The 27,296-nt window shown below is 36.3% G+C and overlaps 1 protein-coding gene across 11 annotated transcripts in view; it reads right to left on the bottom strand.

The window, feature by feature from the left end:
• Positions 1-27,296, bottom strand: part of TUT4 (terminal uridylyl transferase 4) — a 162,708-nt gene that overhangs the window by 66,847 nt on the left and 68,565 nt on the right. For all 11 annotated transcript variants that reach the window (XM_049879254.1, XM_049879244.1, XM_049879250.1 and 8 more), the window contains 5 exons: positions 16,003-16,180; positions 14,230-14,318; positions 9,118-9,169; positions 5,625-5,694; positions 4,150-4,276 (listed from right to left, as the gene is read on the bottom strand). In XM_049879254.1, the coding sequence (XP_049735211.1) occupies positions 4,150-4,276; positions 5,625-5,694; positions 9,118-9,169; positions 14,230-14,318; positions 16,003-16,180 (516 nt within the window). The remainder of the gene's footprint in view (positions 1-4,149; positions 4,277-5,624; positions 5,695-9,117; positions 9,170-14,229; positions 14,319-16,002; positions 16,181-27,296) is intronic.

Raw genomic sequence — 27,296 nt, forward strand, 5'->3', positions numbered from 1 at the left:
ACACTTGCCTTCCTTTCTGCTCTTCATGAGCTTATTCCCACCCTCGAGGTTCTGCACTGGCTATTCTTTGGATGCTATTCTCTCAGACTAGCACCAACCTCTACCATGTGTTATGTTATTTATATATTTGTAAGCTGTCTGATTCTCCAAAAAGTATGTAAGCTCCATGACAACAGGATCTGCATGTCTTATTATATGTTTCCAGCACCTTGAACAGTGTTTGGCATATACGAAGCAGTCAACAAATGTTTGCCGAATGAATAAATTTGTTCACATTTTATCTTTCAATGATATAATTCCCCTCCTGTACTTTTCTTATTAAATTTATTTCTTAGTATTTTATCATTGTCATGGAAGTAATATTTTGTTCCATTTCCTTTCTAGCAGGTTATTCTTATGACAAAGAAAAGCTACTGATTTTTATAATTTATTTCACCACATTCTCTTACTAATCCTAGTAGTTTTTTACTATTATAAAGTCTATACTAGTATACAATCATATCATTAGCAAAAAAAGATAATTTTCTCTTTTCCAATATTTACATTCATCATTTCATTTCTTACTGCATTCTCTAAATTTTCCAAAACAATGTATAATAATAATATTCCAAGTAAATATCTCGTAATATTCCTGAATATAATATATTTAAGCAATTCATGGGTAAGAATGATGTTATTCAAGTTTTTTTTTTTTGTAAACAGTCTTTATCATTAATTTCTATTTCTTGTTTACTTAAGAGGTTTTTTAAGGAATAACATGCCTTTTCAGCATCTACTAACGTTTATTTGGCTTTATTTATTTAATAAATTATGTTAACAGATTTTCTGACACTGTTTATTTCAGGAATAGAAAAATCATTATTTTTCTATTCCTGAAATAAATCATGTATAGGTCCTGACGTATTACCCTTCGATATACTGATGTATTCCATTTGTTTACATTTTATTTAGATTTTTGCAACTGTATAAGCACGATTGGTCTATAGTTAAATTTTTTTTCCCCTTCATTAGATAATAAAGATTTAGCACTAGAACTTGAGCTACAATGATGCAGTGAATTTAAGAATTCAATTAAAAACAAAAGAGATTAAAAAACATTTGTCAAAAGGACTTGAGCTATTCCACTAAGATAAACTGTCATTTAGCTAAAATATTAGAACAAAAAATATACTAAATAATGAATGAGTCCAGCGCCTTTTCAATTTTAAGCAACTGCCAATGTACTGTTAACGCTATAAGACACCTCAGTGAAAAACAAGGTTAAGGCAGTCTGAAAGCTCTTAAAACCAAGGAATCTCTTTTCAGTTTCAAATACTGCTAAAATGTAATGTTTATGTCAACCACAAATTGTGGCTCTGAGTCAGATAACTTAAGTTTGACTCTAATGGACTGATGATAAGATGAAGAGTTTTGCCACCTGGAGTTAAGAAGCTTTATCTAGAAAATTATTTCCTATTACTAGAATGCTAAATATATAGCTACTTAAGAGAGACAGCTAATGGTCAACTACAATCTCATTTTATCAGTTACAAGGATACACTGTATTCATATACTAGATTATGAGCCCCCAAACTGTGGAAAATACTTGCTAGATATGCAAAATATGGCTTAAAACCTTCAAGAAAAATAAAGCTGTTTATATCTATATATATATATACACACACACATATACATATATACACATACACATATATTTACACACATACATACATACATATTTGAGAAGGAAAACATGCCAGAAATTATTTCTGGGTTTCTTACAATAAACTCAGAGTCCATAGGCCATGCAAGCATTAACACATCTGGCTGCTAACCAAAAGGCTGGCAGTTAAAATCCACAGAGGTACCTTGGAAGAAAGGCCTGGTGACCTATTTCAGAAAAATCAGCCACTGAAGCCCTATAAAGCACAGTTCTGTTCTGACACACATGGGGTAAAGCTGATTTGATGGCAACTGTTTTTTTGTTTGTTTGTTTTCCGGTTACAATAAACTGAGACAATGAAAAGAAGCTCTTAGCTGCCAAAAATGGAACACACTATTTTGTTGCAGATAACAACAGGAACCACTCTGCAATCAGCTTTAAATCTTTGTGTCCTTCATTGACTGATCAGAATGAACGTATTTATTTCAAATGCTATCACAGTATGAGCACCTTTTCTACATAAGAGCCACTCTAGGAAACAAAGTTTGCAGGCCACTTTTTTTTTTCCAAAGCGAAAATAACTTATTTGTGTATCATTTATATTTTTATAATACAGTTTACTTATTTTATTGAGTAAAAGAATGTATGTGAGAAAACTGCCACTAGTTTATGACCATTAAAAAATTAGGGCATAATTGAGAAGTGCCAACCCACAGGCAGCTGTGTAGTCTTTCGGTCCTCATATTTATGTAGCATTTTAGAGCTCAAAGTATATTCTCATGCATTATGTTCAAAATAATCTCTCCAGATAGAAGAGAGGCTCAGATAGGTGAAACACTTTGCCTAAGAGCACATAAAGAATTAGCACAAAAACTACAGCTGGAATTGGTTTACTCCATTTCATGACACTAACTTCTAGAGTATGCCAAGCATCATGCTAAGCACAGAGTATATAATGTAATAAATAAGAGGAGGTACTCACCCTCCCTCACTTGCAAAGGTTAAAAATCTTCTTTCTGAAGAAAGTGGACCGTTCATTCAACAAATATTTAGTGAGTGCCTACTATGTGCTGACACAGGAAAATAAGCGCCACTGGGGACTAACCAAACCAAAAACCAGTTGCTATCAAGTCAACTCTGACACACAGCAACTAGGGACTAGGAGTGAATAAAACAGATTAAAATCCCTGCCCTCACAGAGTTTACAATTTCATGGAAAAAAGCATACCAGAAACAAATAAATATATGTTTGGCAAGTGGCAGTAAGTGCTGTGTAAAAAATTAAGCACAGCAAAGGCAGGAACGTGATAGAGGCAATGCTTACATAGGGTGGTCTGGGAAATGCTAATAAATGAAATTTGAGCAGGGACCTGAAATAAGGAAAGGAGTGAACCATTCTGGATACCTGGGAAAAGAATATTCTAGATGAAAACCAAATTTGTTGCCATGAAGTCAATTCCGACTCATAGCGACCCTATAGTGGAAACTGTAAATACGAAGACCTTGAGCATGAAGAAGTCCCAACCCGGGGCTTTCTGACTGCTTCCTACTTTTCCAGCTGTGCTCAGCCATTTGGCACTACCCCAACCATGGGGGCAATCCTCTAATCGAGAGTCCAGACAAAAAATTCCAAAAAGAATCTTCTCACTACTTTTGCTCTGATGTTATCACTCCACCAACACCCTATTAATCCATTTTCTTTGAATAAAACTGAGAATTTACTCATAACTGGTCTAACAACTGAAAGAGATTGTACTGACAGAATAAGAACACACCCCCGCCAAAAAGTTAAAATATCTCTCTTCAGATCATTTCGACTGGTGTTAGTAATTACTTTACCACCCCTTCTCCCTGCCTTCACCAAAGAAACAGCACAGGAGGACCACAGTCTTTAAACTATGAAATAATTCTAATTTAGATAACTAATCCTCAAAAGTTGCCCAATCAGAAATTACTGCACGTTACCAATAATTCTGAAACCCTAGCGGCAGAGTGGTTAAGAGCTATGGCTGCTAACCAAAAGGCTGGCAGTTTGAATCTACCAGATGCTCCTTGGAAACCCTATGGGGGCAGTCCTACTCTGTCCTATAGGGTCGCTATGAGCCAGAATCGGCTCGACGGCAACGGGTTTGGTTTGGTTTATGAATAACTTAGAGGGAAGGGAATAACCTTCTAAGAGATTAGAAAAAATGTGCCAAGAAAAGAACCTTAATTTACAATATGTGTCAAAACTTGAGCCTCGGATATTAAAATATGAAAAAGAACATTTTTTTATAGTACATAGGAGAATAAATTAAATATAACAAAAATTCTGAAATGTATCTATCATTAAGTTTATAAGACTGTGAAACTACTTTCATGTCCGTAAGCCAGAATCTACCACACCACTTCTGTCTGGCCCAGGTAACTATTTTGTCACACACATTATGATTTATGTCACATGTCAGCACAAGAAAAAGCATGAACTATTTTGAAAATCAGTTACTTTTAAATTCTGTTCCACTTACCTTTGCCCAGTAGCGAAAAGCTAACACCAAGGGAGTAAAGACAGGTTCCCTTTTGCCAAGAGCAGCAAGTAAATCAGTAGTGAGGCATGCCATATCATTTCCTGCACTCACTCTACAAAGTAAACCACTGTGAATGAGAAAGAAACCAAGTTTACTACATCAATACCTTAAAAAACGGAATACTTCAAATCCTGTGGCTATCCTTCCCAGTTACCATATTTTAAGACCTAAAAAGTGATAACAAAAACATTTTAATAAATTTAGAGCTAAACTAAATTTCCATTACTAGAGTTACACATAAATTGAAGAAACATGAAAAATTAGCTTCAAAAGCAACAGTAAGATTCACCAAAATTTGATATATATGAGAGAGAACACTGATTTCTTCAAAGTTAAACAGTGCAACACATCATCCTACTTCATCTTTTTGCTTTACCCACTAAGCCACTGCCATACATGATAAAAACTGTAAGTGAAATAATGAGCTGACTAGCTAGGCTTCTTGATGCTTATTTTTCCTATCCAAGCTTTTATGCCTTTAATGACATGTTTAAGAGTAGAGTCTAGAAAAGATTTACATGTTAACCCACAGATTAAATGGTAGTAAGAGCTACATTATACGAGGTGACAAAACTGTAGTTATAATCACTATAACAACAAAGGTCTTAAGATATTTCTGAGGCAGGGAGAAGAACATATGCAGCACTGCCATACAGAGGCAATGTGACACAGTGAAGTGGAAAAAACAACAGAAGTCACAATACCTGCATTCCAATTCTGATTTTCCCTTAAATGATATGAGTTTGAGCAAATCACTTAACCCCTCCAGGTCTCAATTTTCTAATTGAGAAAATAAGGAAGATGAACTAGATCTCCACAGACCCTTCCAGCTTTCTAGCTTTGGGTAGGAAAATACAGCAATCTTAAAATGTAAGAAATACAGTAAGTTAATAGCCCATTAAAAAAAAACACTATTATCTCTGTATTGTTTTCATATCTCTTACACTGAACTCAAATAGTATTAATTTCCTTTTTTCAAAGAGACTTTGAAAAGTGTCTATCAATCCTACAGACATCTGAGTAGAAAGGCAAGATCAATCATCAATGACTCATTCAATTCAGTGAAGTAAAAACTAGATTGTAATTGACTATGAGTCCTTGAGACGAAGGGCTATTTCTTGTTCTGGTTACCTATTCCCTAGAGCCGACCACTACCTAACATATAGTATGCTCAATACTGTTGGGTGAGTCACTAAATTTAAGAAAAGAATGAAGATTTGCCTGGAGTGTTTTATTTCAACTGACACGTAATTCTATTTCTTGTTTACATGCTTTTCATAAGTTAGCTATTTTCAGTGAATAGAAACTACTTAGTAATATTAATCCAAGAAGAAATCTAAAGTAATTTTCTTTTGGATATGTTCACTACATATTTGGTTAATTGCCTTTTTTTTTTTCTCTCCATCGTTACCAACCTTTTCCGATCTTTGCACACCACAACAGGAACTTTAGCGTGAAAATCAGATTCCACATCTACATATGACACTAATATGGAAAAAAAATAAAATAAACACAAGTAAGCTAATGTCAACATCTCTCAAACGCTTACTCTCCAGTAAACATTAATAGTTTCCTTCTAAAATCACTCTTATTGCTTCTGTGAGATAAGCCACTCTTCTCATTATGAGCATTAATACACTAGAATCTCTTACCCCCTTTGGTAAGAAATTATACATCAGAAATCACCAGGTCCCAGACACAGTGGGAGAAAAATATAGAACAAAATTAAAATTCACACACGCACACACACGCACACACAAGGCTTGCTGGTCTGACAGAGACTGGAGAAACCATAATATGGCCCCCGGACACCCTTTTAATAACTCAGTACTGAAGTCATTCCTGAGGCTCCCCTTTCAGCCAAAGATTAGACAGTCCGCAAGTTCCAATCACCATAAGAAGGTCTTCACATTCCTAAAGGTTAGACTATTACCAAGCATACAATCTAGTCAAAGTTGCTAACCCTTCACAGATATAGAGAGGACACCACTTACTTCAGAGGGCTTTTTCCACAGAAGTCACAAAATGAGGACTAACAATGCTTTGATAGTTTAGTTCTCTAAGTTATCAAACCAAAGCTCCTAAATAAAAACTAATAAGGTAAAGCACACCTCCACCCAGAAGTCTTTTAAGATAGGCCCATGCCATAAATATCTAAATAAAAATGGATGGATTAACAATATTTCATTTAAAGTTCAAAGGAAAATCCTAGTAGTATAGCTGGAATGCTTAATTTTTTCAAAATACATGTTGAAGACCTATGAGCCAGAAAGCATGTTAATGCACAGGAGATGGTGATACTGATAAAGAAAAAAAGAGCTCAATGATAAGATATGATAGTGACTAAGATAAAAAGTGTTCAATGAGGAGTTTTGAATACAAATGTATAAACAAATCTTGTAGATACTAGGCTCGAGGTCTTTAGAGGGTATTGAAAAACCAAACTTACCGCCATCGAGTCAATTCTGACTCCTGGCGACCCTACAGGGTTTTCAAGGCTGTAAATCTTTACAGAAGGAGCAGTTGGTGAGTTTGAATCACCAATCTTATGGCTAGCAACCAAGTGTTTTAACCACTGTGATACTACGGCCCTTTTTAGAGGGTATAAGAAAGGCATAATGAAGAGAAGAGTCAATTTTACAATGAGACCGAGTTTTATAAACCTGTATCACATGGCTTAGGATGATCTACTCGTGTATGTTAGCAGAAGACGACACTCTTTAAAAGGTTTATGTCTACAATTATCTACTATATGCTTTAGAGTTTTTATGCAATTAGAAACAAGTATTTAAGGAAGGAGCCCTGGTGGCGCAACAGTTAAGTGTTCAGCTGCCAACTTAAAGATTGGTGGTTCAAATCCACTTAGCAGCTCCACAGGAGAAAGACCTGGCAATCTAGATTACGGCCTAAAAACCTTATGGGGCAATTCTGCTCTGTCACACAGAGTCACTATGAGTAGAAATCGATTCAACGGCACCGAACAACAACATTTATTAAGAAAGAAGTTCCTGGGTAGCGCAATCAGTTAAGCATTCAACTAATAACTGAAAGTTGGCAGTCCAAACCCACCCAGAGGCACCTTAGGAGAAAGGTCTGGAGATCTGCTTCTTAAAGGTCACAGCCTTGAAAGGAGTACAGTTTCTGCTCCACAACATATGAGGTCACCATGAGCCAGAATCTGCTTGGCAACAACTGGTTTGGTGTTGGTTTTTATTTATTACAAAAGAAAACTATATTAAAATCCCTTTACAGAATAAACTGGACCAAGTTCATTTCTTAAAAACTAATTTCCCAGGAAAATGGCCAAAAAGAATCTAATCCATAATGGAGAGCTGATGGGGAAGACAGACAGAGAAAGAAGATTAGAACTGACCTGAGAGCCAATGAGAGGGTAAGGCTAAGGTTAAATAGCTATCTTTTCTAAGCCAAATGAAATTTTTTCGCCGGGTACAACTGATTCATAAAATCAGGTATACCTGGCAAAAAACAGTAATAATAATAATAGCAGCAGTATCAAAAATTTAATGAGATTACTATATGCCAAGCATTTTTCTCAGCTATGGTTTTAATCCATTCCATCCTCATAACAATCTTCTCTTCAAAGAGATGCTACATTACTGCCATTTTACAAACGAAAAAACTGAGGTATAAACACTTCAATTATTTGCCCAAGGAAACACAGCCAATAAATGGGAGAGCTAGAATTTGGGCCCAGAAGTCTGGCTCTACAACCTGAGCTCTTAAACACTGACTTTAAAACAAAAAAGTAGGCTTCCTTAAGGCAGAAGCATCTAGTCAATAAAAACCAAGAAAATACCCCACTAGGATGACTATGAGCAAAAAAAGAAACACACACACACATAAAAAACAACAAGTATTGACAAAGATGTGGAGAACTTGGAATCCTCATCCATTCATTGTTGGTGAGAATGCAAAATGGTGTAGTCACTGTGGAGAACAGTTTAGTGGTTCCCCCAAAAAGTTAAACACAGAACTACCACATAACTCAGCAATCCCACTCTTACGTATATGTCCAGAAGAATGAACGCGGGAACACAAACAGATACTTGTACATCAACGTTCATTGCAGCACTATCCACAATAGCCAAAAGGTGGAAACAACCTAAATGTCCACCAGCAAACGAATGGATAAACAAAATGTGGTACATACATACAATGGGAATATTAGTCATAAACGGAATAAAGTACTGATACATGCTACAACATGGATGAACCCTGGAAACATGCTAGAAGAAATATGTCACAAAAGGACAAATATTGCATGATCCCGCTTATATGAATAAGCAAATATATAGACCAAAGTTTATTAGTGGTTACCAGGAACAGGAGGGAAGAGGAAAGAGGGTGTCATTGCTTAGGGAGCACCAAATTTCTGTTAATGGTGATAGACTAATTTGGAAATGGACAGTGGTGATGTTCATCACAACATGATGAGCATAATGTCTCTGAATTTTACATGTAAAAAATATTGAACTGGCTAATGTTCTGTTATTTACATTTTTACAAAAATTTTTTAAAAAGAAAGAAAATCTTCCAGATGATACTGTATGACATAGGGCCTAGTTTGAGACAGCTGTAATTTTTTTTCTTTGAAAAGTATTTTTACCTATATGAATATATTCTTTCTGCATTAAAAGAAATCTAGACATACAAAGCACATACAAAAAACTAAGTATGATTCAGTGTATGTAACATATACCTTCTAGTACACCATTAAAATAATATATGTATCCATCCCTATATAATACACTAACTCCAATATGCTAAGAGTTTTAGTTTTAGTTTGGTTAGCCATAACTACAACACAATGCAATTACCTTTAGAGAATCTTGTGCTAATGGTGCATGCTATTAGACAAATTGAAAAAAGAAAGGAAAAAAAACTCACCATTTTTTTTTAAAATCCCAAGCACTTGTATTAGAAGATCTGGATGACTCATCTAAAAAAGTTTTTAATTAAATCAACACACAGATTTCAAAGTTCAAATAACCAAATTTTTGAGAAAATTTAATTTCACTGAAGAGTAACATTTATACAAAACCATGCTCTATATTTTAAAACAGAAAACATAGTGTTTTGCTTTTACATTAACAAACCTTGTTCAAGGAAGTAGAATCTAACAAATGATGTAGAGCTATTATTCTAGCAACACTCCCTGAATTAATAAATTCTTAGAGTGAGAAAAGGTTTTGGAATTCCACAGCAAACCAACTGAGAAAGAAATTAGTTTACCAAGTGATTATTAAGCCAAACCTGTTGTGAGAAGAACTTTTAGGGATATAAATAAATTGGCAGTTTGGCCAAAAGGTTTAGAGTAAAATACAATTTTACATACCATGCCTGTCAAATGGTTACAGTTTAATGTGCACTTTGCTATTTAATAGTATTTAATAACCAAACATTAATTGTGAAGTTATGGCTGTTCAGCCTAGAAATTAAAACATCCAACTTTCACCCAAATCAAACTTGAGTATAAATGTACTCAAATATTAAAAACACATAAAATATTGACTGATTATTTTAAATGTTTCATATGCCACTAAAGTAAGCAATGTTAGCAGTGCTAAACAATATTGGTACTTTTACTAACGATAAATGGCAACTATACACATGGACCTTGCCAGATGGAATACACAGGAATCAGATTGACTACACCTGTGGAAAGAGACAGAAGCTTGGTATCATCAGTTACAGCAAGGCCAGGGGCCAACTGTGGGACAGACCATAAATTGCTCATACGCAAGTTCAAGTTGCAGCTGAAGAAAATTACAAGTCCATGAAAGTCAAAGTACAACCGTGAGTATATCCCATCTGAATTTACAGACCATCTCAAGAACAGATTTGATGCGTTGAACACTAATGACCCGAAGACCAAACAAGTTGTGGAATGACATCAAGGGCATCATACATGAAAAAAGCAAGAGGTCATTGAAAAGACAGGAAAGAAAGAAAAGACCAAGATGGATTTCAGAGGAGACTCTGAAACTTGCTCTCGAATGTCAAGCAGCTAAAGCAAAAGGAAGAAATGATGAAGTAAAAGAACTGAACAGAAGATTTCAAAGAGCAGCTCAAGAAGATAAAGACATGCAAACAAAAACTAACTCAAAATGGATCAAAGACCTAAATATAAAATCTAAAATGATAAAGATCATGGAAGAAAAAATAGGGACAACGCTAGGAGCCCTAATATATGGCATAAACAACATACAAAACATTACTAACAATGCACAAACACCAGAAGAGAAACTAGATAACTGGGAGCTCCTAAAAATCAAACACCTATGCTTATCCAAAGACTTCACCAAAAGTGTAAAAAGATTACCTAAAGACTGGGAAAAAGTTTTTAGCTATGACGTTTCCGATCAGGGCCTGATCTCTAAAATCTACAGGATACTGCAAAAACTCAACACCAAAAAGACTAGTAACCCAACTAAAAACAGGGCAAAGGATATGAACAGACACTTCACTAAAGAAGACATTCAGGTAGCTAACAGATACATGAAGAAATGCTCACAATCATTAGCCATTAGAGAAACGCAAATCAAAACTACAATAAGATTCCATCATACTCCAACAACAGTGGTATTAATCCAAAAAAGACCAAATAATAAATGTTGGAGAGGTTGTGGAGAGACTGGAACACTTAAACACTGCTGATGGGAATGTAAAATGGTACAACCACTTTGGAAATTGATTTGGCGCTTCCTTAAAATGCTAGAAATAGAACTACCATACAATCCTGCAATCCCACTCCTTGGAATATATCCTAGAAAAATAAGAGCCTTTACACAAACAGATATATTCATACCCATGTTCACTGCAGCAGTGTTTACAATAGCAAAAGCCTGGAAGCAACCAAGGTGGCCATCAATGGATGAATGGATAAATTATGGTATATTCACACAATGGAATACTACACATCGATAAAGAACAATGATGAAGCTGTGAAACATTTCATAACATGGAGCAATCTGGAAGGCATTATGCTGCATGAAATTAGTCAGCTGCAAAAGGATAAATATTGTATGAGACCACTATTGAAGAACTTGAGAAATAGTTTAAACAGAAAAGAAAATACTCTTTGATGGTTACAAGAGTGGGGAGAGAGAGTGGGAGAGGGGTATTCACTAATCAGATAGTAGACAAGAACAATTTTAGGTGAAGGGAAAGAACACACACATACAGGAGAGGTCAGCACAACTGGACTAAACCAAAAGCAAAGAAGTTTCCTAAATAAACTGAATGCTTCGAAGGCCACCAGCGTAACAGGGGCAGGGGTTTGGTGGACCATGTTTGTAGGGGACATCTAGGTCAACTGGCATAATAACATCTATTAAGAAAACATTCTGCATCCCACTTTGGAAAGTGACGTCTGGGGTCTTAAATGCTAGTAAGCAGCCATCTAAGATGCATCAATTGGTCTCAACTCATCTGGAGCAAAGGAGAACGAAGAACACCAAAGACACAAGGTAATTATGAGCCCAAGAGACAGAAAGGGCCACATAAATCAGAGATTACATCAGCCTGAGAACAGAAGAACTAGATAGTGCCCAGCTACAACCAATGACTGCCCTGAGAGGGAACACAACAGAGAACCCCTGAGGGAGCAGGGGAGCAGTAGGATGCAGACCTCAAATTCTCGTAAAAAGACCAGACTTAATGGTCTCACTGAGATTAGAAGGACCCCAGAGGTCATGGTCCCCAGACCTTCTGTTAGCCCAAGCCAGGAACCACTCCCAAAGTCAACTCTTCAGACGGTGATTGGACCGGACTGTAAGACAGAAAATGATACTGGTGAGGAGTGAGCTTCTTGGATCAAGTACACACATGAGACTATGTGGGCAGCTCCTATCTCGAGGGAAGATGAGAAGGCAGAGTGGGATAAAAGCTAGCTAAATAGACACGAAAACAGAGGGTGGAGAGAAGGAATGTGCTGTCTCATTAGGGGGAGAGCAACTAGGAGTACATAAATTTTTGCATGAGAGACTGACTTGGTTTGTAAACTTTCACTTAAAACACAATAAAAATTTTTAAAAATTAAAGTCTACCCAGGAATTTCCTACTTATGCACATGAATACACCTATCTGTATACTGAGCAAATTATCCAATAAACTGGACTATACAAAGAATGGAACATCAGGATTGGAGGAAGGCTGAATTAACAACCTGTGTTATGCAGATGACACAACCTTGCCTGCTGAAAGTGAACAGGACTTGAAGCACTTACTGATGAAGATCAAAGACTACAGCCTTCAGTACATATCATACCTCAACAAAAAGAAAACAAAAATCCTCACAACTGGGCAAATAAGCACAATAAATGGGGAAAAAAATTGAAGCTGTCAAGGATTTCATTTTACTTGTATCCACAGTCAACACCCATGGAAGCAGCAGTCAAGAAATCAAGACACACTGCATTGCACAAATGTGATGCAAAAGGCCTTTTTAAAGTGTTGAAAAGCAAAGATATCACCTTGAAGACTAAGGTGCACCTGACCCAAGCCATGGTATTTTCAGTCGCCTCAAATGCACATGAAAGCTAGGTTAATGAATAAGGAAGAGAGAAGAAGAATTGATGCCTTTGAACTGTGGTCCTGGCGAAGAATACTGAATATATCATGGACTGTCAAAAAAACGAACAAATCTATCTTGAAATAAGTACAGCCAGAATGCTCATCAGAAGCAAGCATGGCGAGGCTTTGTCTCACATACTTTGGACATGCTGTCAGGAGGGATCAGTCCCTGGAGAAGGACATCACGCTTGGTGAAGCACAGGGTCAGCAAGAGAGAGGAAGGCCCTCAACGAGATGGACTGACACAGTGGCTGCAATAATGGGCTCAAGCACAACAATTGTGAGGAAGGCCCAAGACCGGGCAATGTTTTTTTCTGCTATACATAGGGTTGCTTTGAGTCAGAACTGCCTCAATAGTACCTAACAACGACAACAACTAATGATATTAGCTGCTAATTACTAAAAGTTCCTATCATATACCAGATACTATACTATACTATACTAATACACCTGAGAAATAGCATCTTATTTAATATAAAAGTTATTATTTCTGTTTTGGAAATCAGGAAACTGAGGCTCAAACAGCTGAGGTAACTTGCTCAATGAAGTGAGGATTTGAATCCAAAGGAGTTTAATTCCAAAGTTCTTTCTACTTTCTATACTGTTTCCCATAGCAATAGCTGTTCAACAGGCTCAAATATAAGCACTTTTTCTTTTTTTCTTTTTTCCTCTTCTGATTCCTGGTTTTTTTTCCTCCTCTATCACTTATTTCTTCTCCCCATGTATGTCTGAAACCTATTGTTGCTGAGTGCCATCAAGTTGATTCCACTCATAGCGACCTCATGTGACACAAAAGCACTGCCCCATAGGGTTTTCTTGGCGCATCTTTACAGAAGTACATCGCCAGGCCTTTCTCCCAAGGAGCTGCTGGGTGGGTTCAAACTGCCAATCCTTCCAGTAGCAACCGAGCTCTTAACTGTTGCACCACCAAGGCTCTTGTGAAGCCTACTAGTAGTTTCCAAAAACACCATTTTGTTGTAGTTTTATAGTTCCCTCCCTTTTCTGGAGCCCTGGTGGCACAGTGGTTGAGAGCTCGGCTGCTAACCAAAACGTTGGCAGTTCAAATCCACCAGCCACTTCTTGGAAATGCTATAGGGCAGTTACACTCTACCTCATAGGGTTGCTATGAGTTGGAATCGACTTGATGACAATGGGTTTGGGTTTTGTTTTGTTTTTTTAATTCCTTCTTTGGCACTCTGGTGGCACAGTGGTTAAGAGTTCAGCTACTTACCAGAAGGTCACCAGTTCCAACCCACCAGCTGCTCCCTGCAAACCCTATGAGGCAGTTCTACTCTGTCTACAGGGTTGCTATGAGTCAGAATCAACTCGATGGCAATGTGTTTGGTTTGGTTTTATTTAGAATCAATAAAACATACTAAGTACTAGTTAAGAACCACACAAAAAGGTTCTTTTCTAATCACTTACCTTGGGAGGAAATTTTATATCTATATTAACATCACTACTTTTCAGAGCAAACTTGGTCAGTGACGAGCCATATAACCTAAGTGAGCATTCTGGAAAAAATAAAAAACATCAAAGCATAAAATAGCATACAAAAATTAGACTCTTAAAAAACAGTGGTAGGAAAACTGCATATGCTATGATTCTATGTCTTCCATTTCTAATACAATGGTTATAGAAGAATGATGCCCTTTCTGACTGATCTATAAAATAATAAAAATATTTCTCAGTTACGGAGCACAGGAATAGGGAAGGGAAAAAGAAATTACTCATAAAAGTTTAGTGTTTGAACAAAATTTTAGTAACAGTTCATTTAAGGATAACTGAGAGTATGTTTAGTATTCAATGTACAACAGTAAAAAATACACTAACCTAGCTGTAGCCACCATCACAAACTACATTTATTTTTAGACATAAGAGATAGTACTTTGGGTATGGAAGCAATCAGACATTCAATGCCAATGCTTTTTAAAACTACAAGATGAAGCCGAGCCATTTGATAATGCAAACCTAAAACTAAAAAAAAACTCTATGGCATGCAAGAGTTTATGGAACAAAATAAACAGGACTAATAACACATCAGTGAAATCTTTCACAGACTATCGAGTGTGTTATTTCAAAAACACGGAAAAATTTTAAAAGGATCTCACCAGAGGGCAAGTTGAAACATGTGACTGAGACAGATCAGGTAAGAGATTTAATGTTTTAAAAATTTTAAGTTCACACTCAGCTATATACACAAAAGTCTACCTTTTTCAAGCTCACAAAATGTCTGAAAGTCATCCAAGTCATTAAAATCATAAAATATTCACTTCTACTCTCAAATAGTAATTATTTTATATGTAATTTAAATTAGTATTCAATGTATTTTATGTAGAAAACCACGTAACAAAAATATTAAATAGAATTATTTTTTCCATTTTTAAAATTTCAACTTTACCTTCTTTCTTATAACTCTTACAATGGATCTATATGAAACTATATCAACTGTCTAAAATCCCTTCAGTGCTAAGAAATAAAAGTCATATTTAAGACATATTTACTTAAATCTTGTATCGATACAAAAAATGATGGGGGCTAGACAGTCTCTATGTAAACGTCTAAAATAAACCAGGACTGAATCCCCCTTGCACCAAAATATAAGTTTTCTGTAAAGACAGAAATTCTACCTCCATAAACCAAAAAAAACCAAACCCACTGCTCTGGAGTCAATTCCGACTCATACTGACCATATAGGACAGAGTAGAACTGCTCCATAGGGTTTCCAGGGAGTGCCTAGTAGATTCAAACTGCCGACCTTTTGGTTAGCAGCCGTAGCTCTTAATTACTACGCCACCAGGGTTTACCTCCATAGTCACTACTTAAAGTAAATTATTTTTTCCCAAAATCAGGCAATAGGAATTTTATTCAGTGATTGGTTGGAATAATTACACTTAAAATAACATAACTAGTAAGTCCATTTAGAAATCACCGATACTGAAAAACACAAAATATTTGACCACTAAGAAATTATTCTATAATAACATTTGCTTATTATCAAAATTATGGTATGCCAAAATTCTGAATTTTCCTTTTTGAAATATTTCCCCAAAACATTTTCATCACGTAGTATATTAAACAATTAAATCCACCTACTTTTAAGATGGAGAAAAGATAGAAAGAAAAGCCTTAAGAAACTTGCCCTAAGTTCAAGAGTAAGCAGGAAGAAGAATTTATGGTTTAAAAATGTATTTGTACCTGGTAAACATGTTGTTATAACCTTCGACATTTCCTCCACAATTTCCTGCCGAACTCTGAGTTCATCATCTGTTATTCCTTGTTCTTTTGCTAATTCAATAACTGCAACACTTAAAGCAGCCAAGTGGGCAGGGGAAGGAGGTGGCAGAGAACGAAGCTCATTTTCTTCCTGTTTTTCCTATTAGCATAATATTTAACAACAGTAACAATGAAAAGAGATTTCTATTTTAATGTCTCTATATTTAGGAGAGCTGGACAGAAATATATTAACTCAACAAATATTCACAGAGTACCTTCTATGTGCAAGATAAAAGACACCTAGGATCCAGAAGTGAACAAAAAAGACCGAGGTCCCTACCTATGAAGCAGGACTGAAGGAACAACCAGAGGTGCTATGGGGGAAGGCTGCTATTAAATATTTTTTAAAAATAAAATTTGTTCTAGTGCACTGTCTTCATAAATTCTGAAATGTTACATCAAAGCCAAGATGATGTAACATTTAGCTGATGATTTTGTTACAACAAAGACAGATTGTCTTAGACGTAGAAGGTCTCAAATTTTCTCTGATCATAGACATATAAAATTATCAGGTTAAAGGGTCAGAGGAAAACAGCCTAGGCTCCACCACCAAATGTGATACACTGCCAAACATTTACAACTGATTTCTATTATTAACCTAACATCAGGCAAAATGTTTAAAAAAAAAAAAAAAGTGAATTTTGCTAAAAGTTTTTCAAAACCACTTTAAACCAGGGAGCTAAAGGGGGACCATATTATACATGTACAACATACTTTTTAAATTTAGTTTATTTTTCTGATTATTAAAAAATATGCTAATTGCAAAATTCACATAAAATACAGGAACATACGAAGAAGAGAATTACCCATAATCTTACACCCCACAATTTATTTCATTTGTTTTAACAACATTGAGACCATACAGTTTTCATTTAGTGTTACAGAACAGGCACTTTCTACTACCACTTTTCAGTCAAGAGGAAATCAATCTCTTCCTTCTTAAGACATTAAGACATATCATCAGATATAATAATCAAAAGTACCTGGTCCTCTCCCAAATAAAGTTAAACAATGACTTTGGTCTATTACTAATTACACCTATTTTTACCATATTCAGACTTAGCATAAGTAAAGCTTACCTAAGACATAGAATTATCAAAAATGGGAGGTTAACACTTCATTTTTATAAATTTCTGTGAGTATTTCTGCAATTCGTGATTATAACCTAGGTTTTAGATTAGCATCTAAGTTTTCAGGACTATATTTTAGGATTCACCCAGGAGATTAAAAGCAACATACTTAAAAAATGATACAGGATTATCACGCAACAAAATTACTTTTATATACATGGAAGTACCACAAGGTATTCTGAATTACATTGTTAGGTTGTCATGGAAATAAGAACATAACAGACAATCAAGAAACACTCTTCTGTGCTACTAATAAGCCTATCCTTCCTTTAGGATACTGTTTTCATTGATATTCTCACTACTCTTCTCTGACATAGACATGATCAATGAAGTCTCTGCCCTCATGTAACTTACATGATTATTAGAGGAAATAATCAAGAGACAAATAAATAAATATATGTCAGGTAGTGCTCTGAAGAAAAACAAAACAGGGTAAGGAGTTATAGAGTGATGAACGGGGGGTGTTATTGAGAATATAGTAGATACTGAAGGCCACTACAAATACGTAACACTTAAGCAGACACCTAAATGAAAGAGCGAGACACTGAAGTCTCTCTAGGGGAAGAGCATTCCAGACAGAGAGGACAGTAACTGCAAGGACTCTGAGGCAGGGAAGCGCCTCATGTTTTTTTTAAGAGATCAATGTGGCTGGAGTTGAGGGAGAAAGGTGTAAAGATCAGGAGGCTATGGAGGATGATGACGCTGAAGAATTGGAAGCCAAATCATGTATGAACCTATGGGACTTGGTAGGGACTTAAAAATTTTATTCTAAGTTGAGATGCCACTGAAGGCTACGACCAGGAAACAGTATGATAAAACATATTTAGAAGAGCAATCCATTCCCCGTCGCCGTCGAGTTGATGTCGACTCATAGCGACCCTGTAGGACAGAGCAGAACTGCCCCATAGGGTTTCCAAGGAGTGCCTGGTGGATTCAAACTGCTGACCTTTTGGTTAGCAGCCACAGCTCTTTACTATGCCACCAGGGTTTCCGGAAGAGCCATACTGGTTGCTAACTGGAGAAGAGGTTGGGGGCGGGGGTGCGGGGGAGAGCCCAGGTGAGAGATGGTGGTAAGACTAAGGCAGAAAAAGTGGAGTTGTGTGACAAATGACTGAATTTGGAATACACGGTATTTTGAAGGTAAAGTCTATAGGATTTGCTAATGGCCTGAGAGAGATAAATCGAAGATAACCTCAAGGTGTTTATCCTAAGCAACTAGTGGAATGAGGATGGTACCTTTTACTGGTGAGGCAAATTCCAGCAACAATTAGGCTAGAAAAGTCTGTCCAAGAGTCAAATGCCTCCTAATATGGTCTTGTTTCCAGTCTTTTTACCTTTATTCCATTCTCCTTACTGCTATGAGTTATTGCCCTACTTAAAAACCTTCAATGGCCCTAGTAAGGTAATGTACCATTTCTTAACACAGAAAATAAATTTGGTCTCAATCTGTCAAAAACAGACTCTCCGCTAACCATTCTCTCTACCTCACCAACATTTTGGTAGAAACCCACACTTAGTTACCAATCTTCAAATACTGTATGTGCTACTGAACCTCCACGACTTTACTCATTTAGTTCTCTGCCTAAAAGGTCCTTGACCCTTCTTCTTGTATCTCCATCTGGAGAAACTCTAATCCTTCAAGGTGTAACTTAAATGTCAAACATTCAATGAAGACTTCCTTAATTCCTTTCCTTTACAACATAATGAAATGCTCTCTTTAATTTAGGATTGATAGTATCACCTATGCTCTGAATTTCATACGTCTTCACCTCCTCAGGTAATCAAATCCTCCCTATTTTAAACACTGCCCAATCTATTGGTCTGTGTTTTCATCAAGTAAGTGCTCTCTATCTCTCCAATAAAACCAACAACAACAATTATCATTTGTTGAGTACCTACTACAGGCATTGTGCTAGGGGCTTTACAGACATTATGTCATTTAACTATTATAATACCCTTCACTACATATTTAAAAAAAACCAAACCCACAGCTGTCGAGTCAATTCTGACTCATAGCAACCCTACAGGACAGAGTAGAACCGCCCCATAGAGTTTCCGAGGAGCACCTGACAGATTTGAACTGCCAACCTCTTGGGTAGCTGCCATAGCACTTAACCACTACGCCACCAGGGTTTCCTTTCACTACATTTCACTACATAAATCCACTTCATAGATAAGACAACTGAAGCTTAAAGATGTTAAATATTTTCCCAAGATCACAGGATGGAACTTACAATTAAATCTGGGTCTATCTCCAAAGCTTGTGCTCCTTTGAATTCCATTTAAATTATTAGTCAACAAATATTTATGGAGTAACTATATACACTGAGCCACCGGCATTATGCCAGGCAATGGAATTACAATGGTAAAAAAGAATGCAAATATTCTCTCCCTTCATGAAGCTTATAGTCAAGAGATAAAAATCAATCAAATGATTACTAAAGCTAATAGAGAATTAAAGGTATAAACTGTGATGACTCCCAAGCCATCATATTTAAAAAAAAAAAGGCCCTGTGTGCTCCTGTAGCCACTATCAATCTTCCTTTCTTTCACAACGGGGTTTCCCGAAAGCTGTCTATACTACTTTTCTCTGTTTCCTTACCTCCTTTCACTCATAACTATGTCTTTTGGATCTAAAAGGAAACTGCTCATACCAAGATTATCGATAACCTCCTATTTGCCAAATTAGACATTTTTATTTTCTTACATTATTTTTACCTATGTTATCAGACACTAGCCTCTTAAAACTCTTCCTTCTTTTAGCTGCTGTGACATCTCTCTCAGTGCCTATTTTTCTGGTCACTCTTTATCAGTCTATTGGCTTCTCTGTCTCTAGCAGCCCTTTAAATGTTTGTGTTCCTTGATATTCTCTCCTCCCTCTATAATTCTCCCTTAGTGATCTCCCATACTGATGATTTCAATATGCTAAAGATTGTCAAATCTGCATCTCCGGCTCCTGATACAAGTTCCAGACCCTCATATTCACCAAATTTCTGGGTATCTCGCCTTAAAATGTTCCATAGTTATTTTAAAACTCAGTATATTTTGAAATATATTTTTTGTATTTCTTCTAAGTAAATGGCACCACAATCTACAATAACATCTTATGTCAGACACCTTAAGATCATTCTAGGCATCCTAGGCCTCTGCCTCCATAATTTTATGTCCTAAATTTATCTTCAAGATCTAACCTCAACTGCATTCTCACTAGCTACCACATTAGATCAAATACTCACTATTGCTTGGCTGGATTACTATTAAAGACTATCTGGTCCTCCCAATCTAGGCCCTTCTAAAGCTTCTTTCATACTAATGCTAGGGTGAGTGATCTTACAAAAATACATGTCCTTAAGTTCCATCACCGCAAAATAAAATCCCACACTCTAGCATAGTATACATATTCTTTCAAGATCTGACTTTCGCCTGACTAAAATCATGTATTTCATTCTCCCCTTTTCCACCTCAAGCTACAGTTATGCTAAACTACTAGTTGTTCCCTCAACATATAATCTGTTATTTCTTGCTTCAGTGACTCTGCACATGCTGGTTCGTCTTCTTTAAAAGATCCATTCTCACTACCTTACCCGGCTAACAATTTTTAAGAGCCAGATCAAGTAATCGCCTTCTCTTTCAAGCCTTCCCTGGCTCACTAAACAAACTGTTAGGTACCTCCCAACCTACTGTCATAACATGTTCTAAAAACAATCTACTACCACACTTACCACACACTTTCTCAACCATCTGCTTATGTGCCTGCCCTCAAAGCCTGTGAACTCCTTACATCCACAGATTATGGTGTTTTCTTTTTAGATTTCTATGGCTTCAGTGCCTAAAAACAGCAGTTAAAGGTACACAACAAATTATTTACAAATCAAAAATTGATAATTGTCTTTGAACTGAAAAGTATAAGTACATTTACCTTTTTGAGTATGTGAAAGATGAATTTTGGTTGAGCTTTCTGTTTGATCTGCTTTTTCATCCGCTATTACCCCACATCCCAGCCTCTCCTACACCTACGCAACCACTGACCTCCTTTCTGTGATTTCAGATTAGTTTGCATTTTCTAGTATCTTATATAAATGGAATCATATAGAGTATACTTGTTTTTGTCTGACTTCTTTCACTCAAGGTAACTGTTTTGAGATTCATCCATGTTGTATGTAAAAGTGGTTTATTCCTTTATATGCTGTGGTATGAACATACCACAATTTGTATGTCCATTCACTCACTGATGAAACTTCGGGTTGTTTCTATTGTTTGGCTATTAAAACTAACACTATGAACATTCTCATACAATTCTTTTTATATGTATATGCTTTCAATTCTCTTAGATAAATACATAAGACTGGAATGGCATGATCATATATTAGCTGTATCATTTAACTTTTTAAATAACTGCCAAAATGTTGTCCCAAGTCGATGTACTATTTTACATTCTCACAAATAGTAAATTAAACTCGCAGCTCCTCCATATCCTTGACACTTGCTATGGTCAGTCTTTTTAATTCTAGCCATTCCAATAAGAAATATCTTACTAAGATCTTAATTTGCATTTTCCTAGTAACTAATAACGTGGAGCATCTTTTCACGTATCTGGCATCTGCACGTCTTCTTTAATAAAGGCTCAGCTCAAATCTTTTGCCCACACTTTTTACTGGGTTATTTCCATATTATTGAGTTTTGAAAGTTATTTATATATTTTAGATACAAATCCTTTGGTTAGAAGTTTATTAATTATTGATTTAATTACTTTAATAGATATAGACCTATTCGGATTATCTACTTCTCCCTGTATGAGTTTTGGTGGATTATATCTTTCAAGAAATTGGTTCATTTCATCTAACTTATCAAATTTGTGGGCACAGAAATGTTCGTAATATTTATTATCCTTTTAATGCCCATGAGATCAGAAGTGATAGCCCGTATTTCATTTCTGATATTAGTAATGTGTGTTTTCTTTTTTTCTGGGCTAGCATGGCTAGAGGTTTATCAATGTTATTATTATGATTCAAAGAATAAGCTTTTGGTTTCATTAATTCTCTCTACTAACTTCCTGTTTCTAATTTCACTGATTTCTGCTCTGGCTTTTACATCTTTTCTTATGATTACTTTGAATTTAATTTGCTCTTTTTTTTTTTTTTTCCTAAGGTGGAAGCTTATATTTTTTATTTTAGATCTTTCTTCTTTTCTCATATACATATTCAATGTTATAAATTTCCCTCTAAGCACTGTTTTCATTGCATCCCACAAATTTTGTTAAGTTGTATTTTCATTTTTGTTTTGTTCAAAATATTTTTTAATTTATCTGGAGACTTCTTTTTTGACCCATGTGTTATTCAGGAATGTGTTGTTTAATCTCCAACTACCTGGGGACTTCCTAGCTGTCTTTCTGTCAGTGACTTCTAGTTTAACTCCACTGTGGTCTGAGAGCAAACTTCATGTGATCTATATCCTTTTAAATTTGTTTAGGTATGTTTTATAGCCCAGAATATGGTCTATCTTGATGAATCTTCCACGTGAGCTTGAGAAGAATGTATAATTCTGCTGTCACTGGATGAATTATTCTATAAATGTCAATTAGATCCAGTTGACTGATGGTGCTGTTCAGTTCAACATAACTTTATTTTCTGCCTGCTCGATCAATAAATTACTGAAAAGGGGGTACTGAAGTCTTCAACTATAAAAGGGGATTTATCTATTTCTCCTTACATTTCTATCAGTTTTTGTCCCATCTATTTTGTTGTACTCTGTTGTTAAGCACATACACATTAAGGATTGTTATGTCCTTTTGAAGAACTGACCCCTTTAACATCGTTGTACTCCTCTTTATCCCCGATAATTTTCCTTGCTCTGTAGTCTGCTTTGTCTGAATTTAATACAGCTTCTCCAGCTTTCTTTTGATTAGTGTTAGCATGGTATATTTTTCTCCATTCTTTTGTTTTTACACTCTCAAACCCGTTACCATCAAGTCAATTCCGACTCATAGCGACCCTATAGGACAGAGTAAAACTGCCCCATAGGGTTTCCAAGGAGTGCCTGGTAGATCTGAACTGCCAACCTTTTGGTTAGCAGTGACAGCTCTTAACCACTATGCCACCCAGGGTTTCTACTCTATCTGTGTCTTTATATTTAAAGTGGGTTTCTTGCAGAAAATATATAGTTGGGTTTTCTTTTTTTATCCACTCAGTCTCTTTTAATTAGTGTATTTAGATCACTTCCATTTAAAGTGAATAATGACACAGATGAATTGAGATGTACCGTATTTCTAACAGAACGCTCCTTAGAAGCAAGAATGGCAAGGCTTTGACTCGTTTACTTTGGACACATCATTAGGAAAGGTCAATTGTTACAAAAGGACATCAAAACTGGTAAAGCAGGGGGTCACCAAAAAAAAGGGAAATGCTGAATAAGACTGAGACAATAGCCACAAAAACGGACTTGAACATACCAACAATCATGAAGATGGTACAGGTCTGGACAATATTTTGTTCTGTTATACATAAGGTTGCCATGAGTCAGAGCCAACTTGACAGCCAACTAACAGCATATATCTAACTATTTCTTCTTCACTGTCCCTGTTGCTTTTCTTTTTCTTTGGTCTTCCATTCTTTTTCTGCCTTCTCTAGTTTTAATTGAGCATTTTACATGATTCCATTTTCTCTCCTCTCTTAATGTATCAATTATGCTTTTTAAAATCTTGTTAGTGGTTGCCCTAGTGTTTCCAATATACATTTACAACTAATCTAAGTCCACTTTCAAATAACACTATACCACTTCATGGGTAGTGCTGGTACCTTATAACAGAGTATTTCCAATTCCTCCCTCCCATCCCTTATAACACTGCTGTTATTTATTTCACATACCCATAAGCTACAACCACCTGATACACTGTCGCTATTATTTTGAACTGCTATCTATAAGATTATGAATGAAAAAAAAGATTTTACCTTCATTTCATCTCGAACACTCTTTATGCAGATATGAGTTTCTTAACTATATAATTTTCCTTCTCTCTGAAGAATTTCTTTTAACATTTCTTACAAGGTTGGTCTACTGGAAACAAATCCCCTCAGTTTTTTTGTCTGAGAAAGAATTTCTCCTTTACTATTGAAGGGTAATTTGCTGCATACAGAATTCTAGGTTAGTGGGTTTTTTTTTTTTTTTTCTTTCAACACTTTAAGTATTTCACTCCACTCCCTTCTTGCTTGCATGGTAAAAAGAGAAGTCTGATGTAACTCATCCTTAAGTAGGTGTTTTATTTCTCTGGCTTCTTTCAAGATTTTCTTTGTCCTTAATTTTCTGTAGTTTGAATATGACAGGTCTAGGTTTAGATTTTTGGGTATTTATCCTACTTGGTGTTCTCTGAGCTTCCTGTATCTATGATTTGCTGTCTATCATCAATCTTGCAAGAGTCTCAGCCATTATTACCTTCAAGTATTTCTCCTGTTCCCGCCTCTTTCTTCTTCTGGTATTCCCATTATGCATATGTCGCACCTTTTATAATTGTCCCATAGTTCTTGGATATATGTTGTTTTTTAATTTTATCTCTTTGGTTTTCAGTTTGGGAACTTTCTACTGACACATCTTCATACTCAATGATTCTTTCCTCAGCCATGTGCAATCTATTGATGAACCTATCAAAGTTATTCTCTGTTTTTGTTACACTGGTTTTTATCCCTACCATTTCTTTTTGACTGCTTCTTCGAGTTTTCATCTCTCTGCTTACATTACCTTTTTGTTCTTGCATGTTGTCTGTTGTCCCCTTTTTCCACTGGAGCCCACTGCATATTAATCAGTTATTTTAAATTCCCAACCTGATGATTCCAAAATCACTGTTATATCTCACTGTGGTTCTTATGCTTGGTTTCTCTCTTCAGACTGCTGTTTTTTGCCTTTTAACATGCCTTATAATTTTTTGTTGAAAGCCAAACATGATAGATCAGGTAAAAAAAAAAAAGAAAAGAAAAACTAAGGCCAATAATATGAAGTTTTATGGTTGTCTGGTTAGGAGCTAGGAAATGTTTACTGTTTATTATAGCTGTGGTGTCAGAGGCTAAAATTTCCCCCAGTATCCTTGTTTTTATCTCCCCATTGTCTCTGGGTTTCCTTAGAGACGATTCCTTAAATAGGTTCTGAAGCTTGCAGTTTTTTAGCTGTAATCCCATTATCATACAGAAGCCCTACTGATATGGTGGTAAGGTGTCGGGGGAAAGGAAGCATTCTACAGTCCTATGATTAGGTCTCAACCTTTTAGTGAGACTGTGTCCCTGACCTGTGACCTTCACAAGTGCTTCTCAGTTTTCCCCACTTAGGTGAGACAAACTAAAGGGGCCTGGAGTTGGGTATTTCCCTTCTCCCGGGTTAGCCAGCCTTTGGTAAAATCCAAGTCGGTCAGGCTCTGGTAAAATAGTTTCCTTTGAGGACAGCACTTGTTAAGGAGAACAGAGAGGTCTAGGGGCATTTTAAAATGAGTATTTTTCCCCTGATTGTGCAGGAAGAATGAGAGTATTCTCTTTCTGATCTTCGCAGTGAGAACCTGGTGGGGTTCCTGGAGGTAAAACTCATGAAAGTGTAGTCCCCTTAGGACTGCCAATATTCTTTTCCCCTCCCCTCTAGAATTTTAAACTCTCAAGCTAGTCCACCCTGAGCCCCTAGCAATTTGTCAATTATAGGTAAAAGCGGTCCTACCTGTACTGGGTACTGCCTCAAGCTGTAGGTTTCTGCTCCAATCCCAGTATCCATTCCCAGTATCTGTTTCTCCAGTTTTTGCAGCAGCAGTTTGCCCTGTGACCTCAATTTTCTAATGGACCTGAGAAAAGTTACTGAATTTCAATGTGTTCAGCTTTTTTTATTGTTGTGAGGAAGGGGTGACAATTCCCAAGTTCTTTATATGTCAAACTAAAAACTGAAAACCCCTTACCAATTGATAGATTTTTGTCTTCATGGGTTTTATTTGCTAGCTTCCTTGCATGCCTGGTAATCTTTGACTGAATGCCAGACAACGTGAATTTCTGGTTGGTGATGGATATTTTTGTATTTCTATAAATAGTCTGAAACTTTGTTCTGGAAATACTTGGAAATGGTGATCCTTCTAGGTCTTGCCTTTAAGATTTTTTAGGTGAGTTCAGGGACACAATTACTTTAGGGCTAATTATTCCCCATGTCAGAGATAAGATCCTTCTGAAAACTCCATCCAGTGTCTAAGAAAGTATCACGTATTCCAAAATGGATGATGGAAAGGCACTATTTCCAGCCCTGTGTAAGCAACAAGAACCACTCTCTCAAATTGCCTTGGCTAGTTCTTTCCCTGGCTTCAAGCAGCTTCCTCACATGTATGCACCAATCAGTACTTTGCTGAATACTCTAAGGGGGACCCCCACATATCTCTGGAGTTCCCTCTGTACAGCTTTTCCTTCTCCATTACTTTGCCCTGTAAACTCTAGCCACCTCGGACCCCCCAGACTCTCAGGTCTGTCTCTTCAACTCTGGGATTCCTTTGGGTTCCCCCTCCTACAATGGATCGTAGAAACTCTCTCAAGCTGGGACAAACATCAGGCTCACCTCATTTGTTTTCATTTTCCAGGAACCACTATTTTTCACAGCCTGACGTCTAGTGTCTTGAAAGGCACTGATTGATATTTTTGACTGTTTTTGTTTGTTTGTTTTTGTCTTTTGGGTGGTTATCTCAAGCTGAAGAAAAATCTGGTCCCTGTTATTCCAACTTTACCACAACCAGAAATCTGACATGGCTGTGTGCATTAAGTACCTACTATTTGTCAGATACAGATACTGTCATAAGCAACGCAGAAACAAAAATAAAGAAGAAACTAAACCTGCCCTCTAAAAATATCATATAGTGAAGTACAAAAAGAGAATCAAGGCGGCAGACATTTGTAATCAGTATACTAAGTTTCCTGATCAAGCTATGTAAAGACTGCTATGGAAGCACAGAGAAAGAGTACTTAGCCCAAATTTGCTGGCAGAGTCAAGTAAGAGAGTATTTCTCAAAGAAGATACACAAGTTGAGACTTGAAGATAAGAGGTTACACAGTATTAACACAATTTTAAAAAGAAAAAATTAAATAG

Source organism: Elephas maximus, chromosome 3 (genome assembly GCF_024166365.1).
Source record: "Elephas maximus indicus isolate mEleMax1 chromosome 3, mEleMax1 primary haplotype, whole genome shotgun sequence".
Lineage (NCBI taxonomy): Eukaryota > Metazoa > Chordata > Mammalia > Proboscidea > Elephantidae > Elephas > Elephas maximus.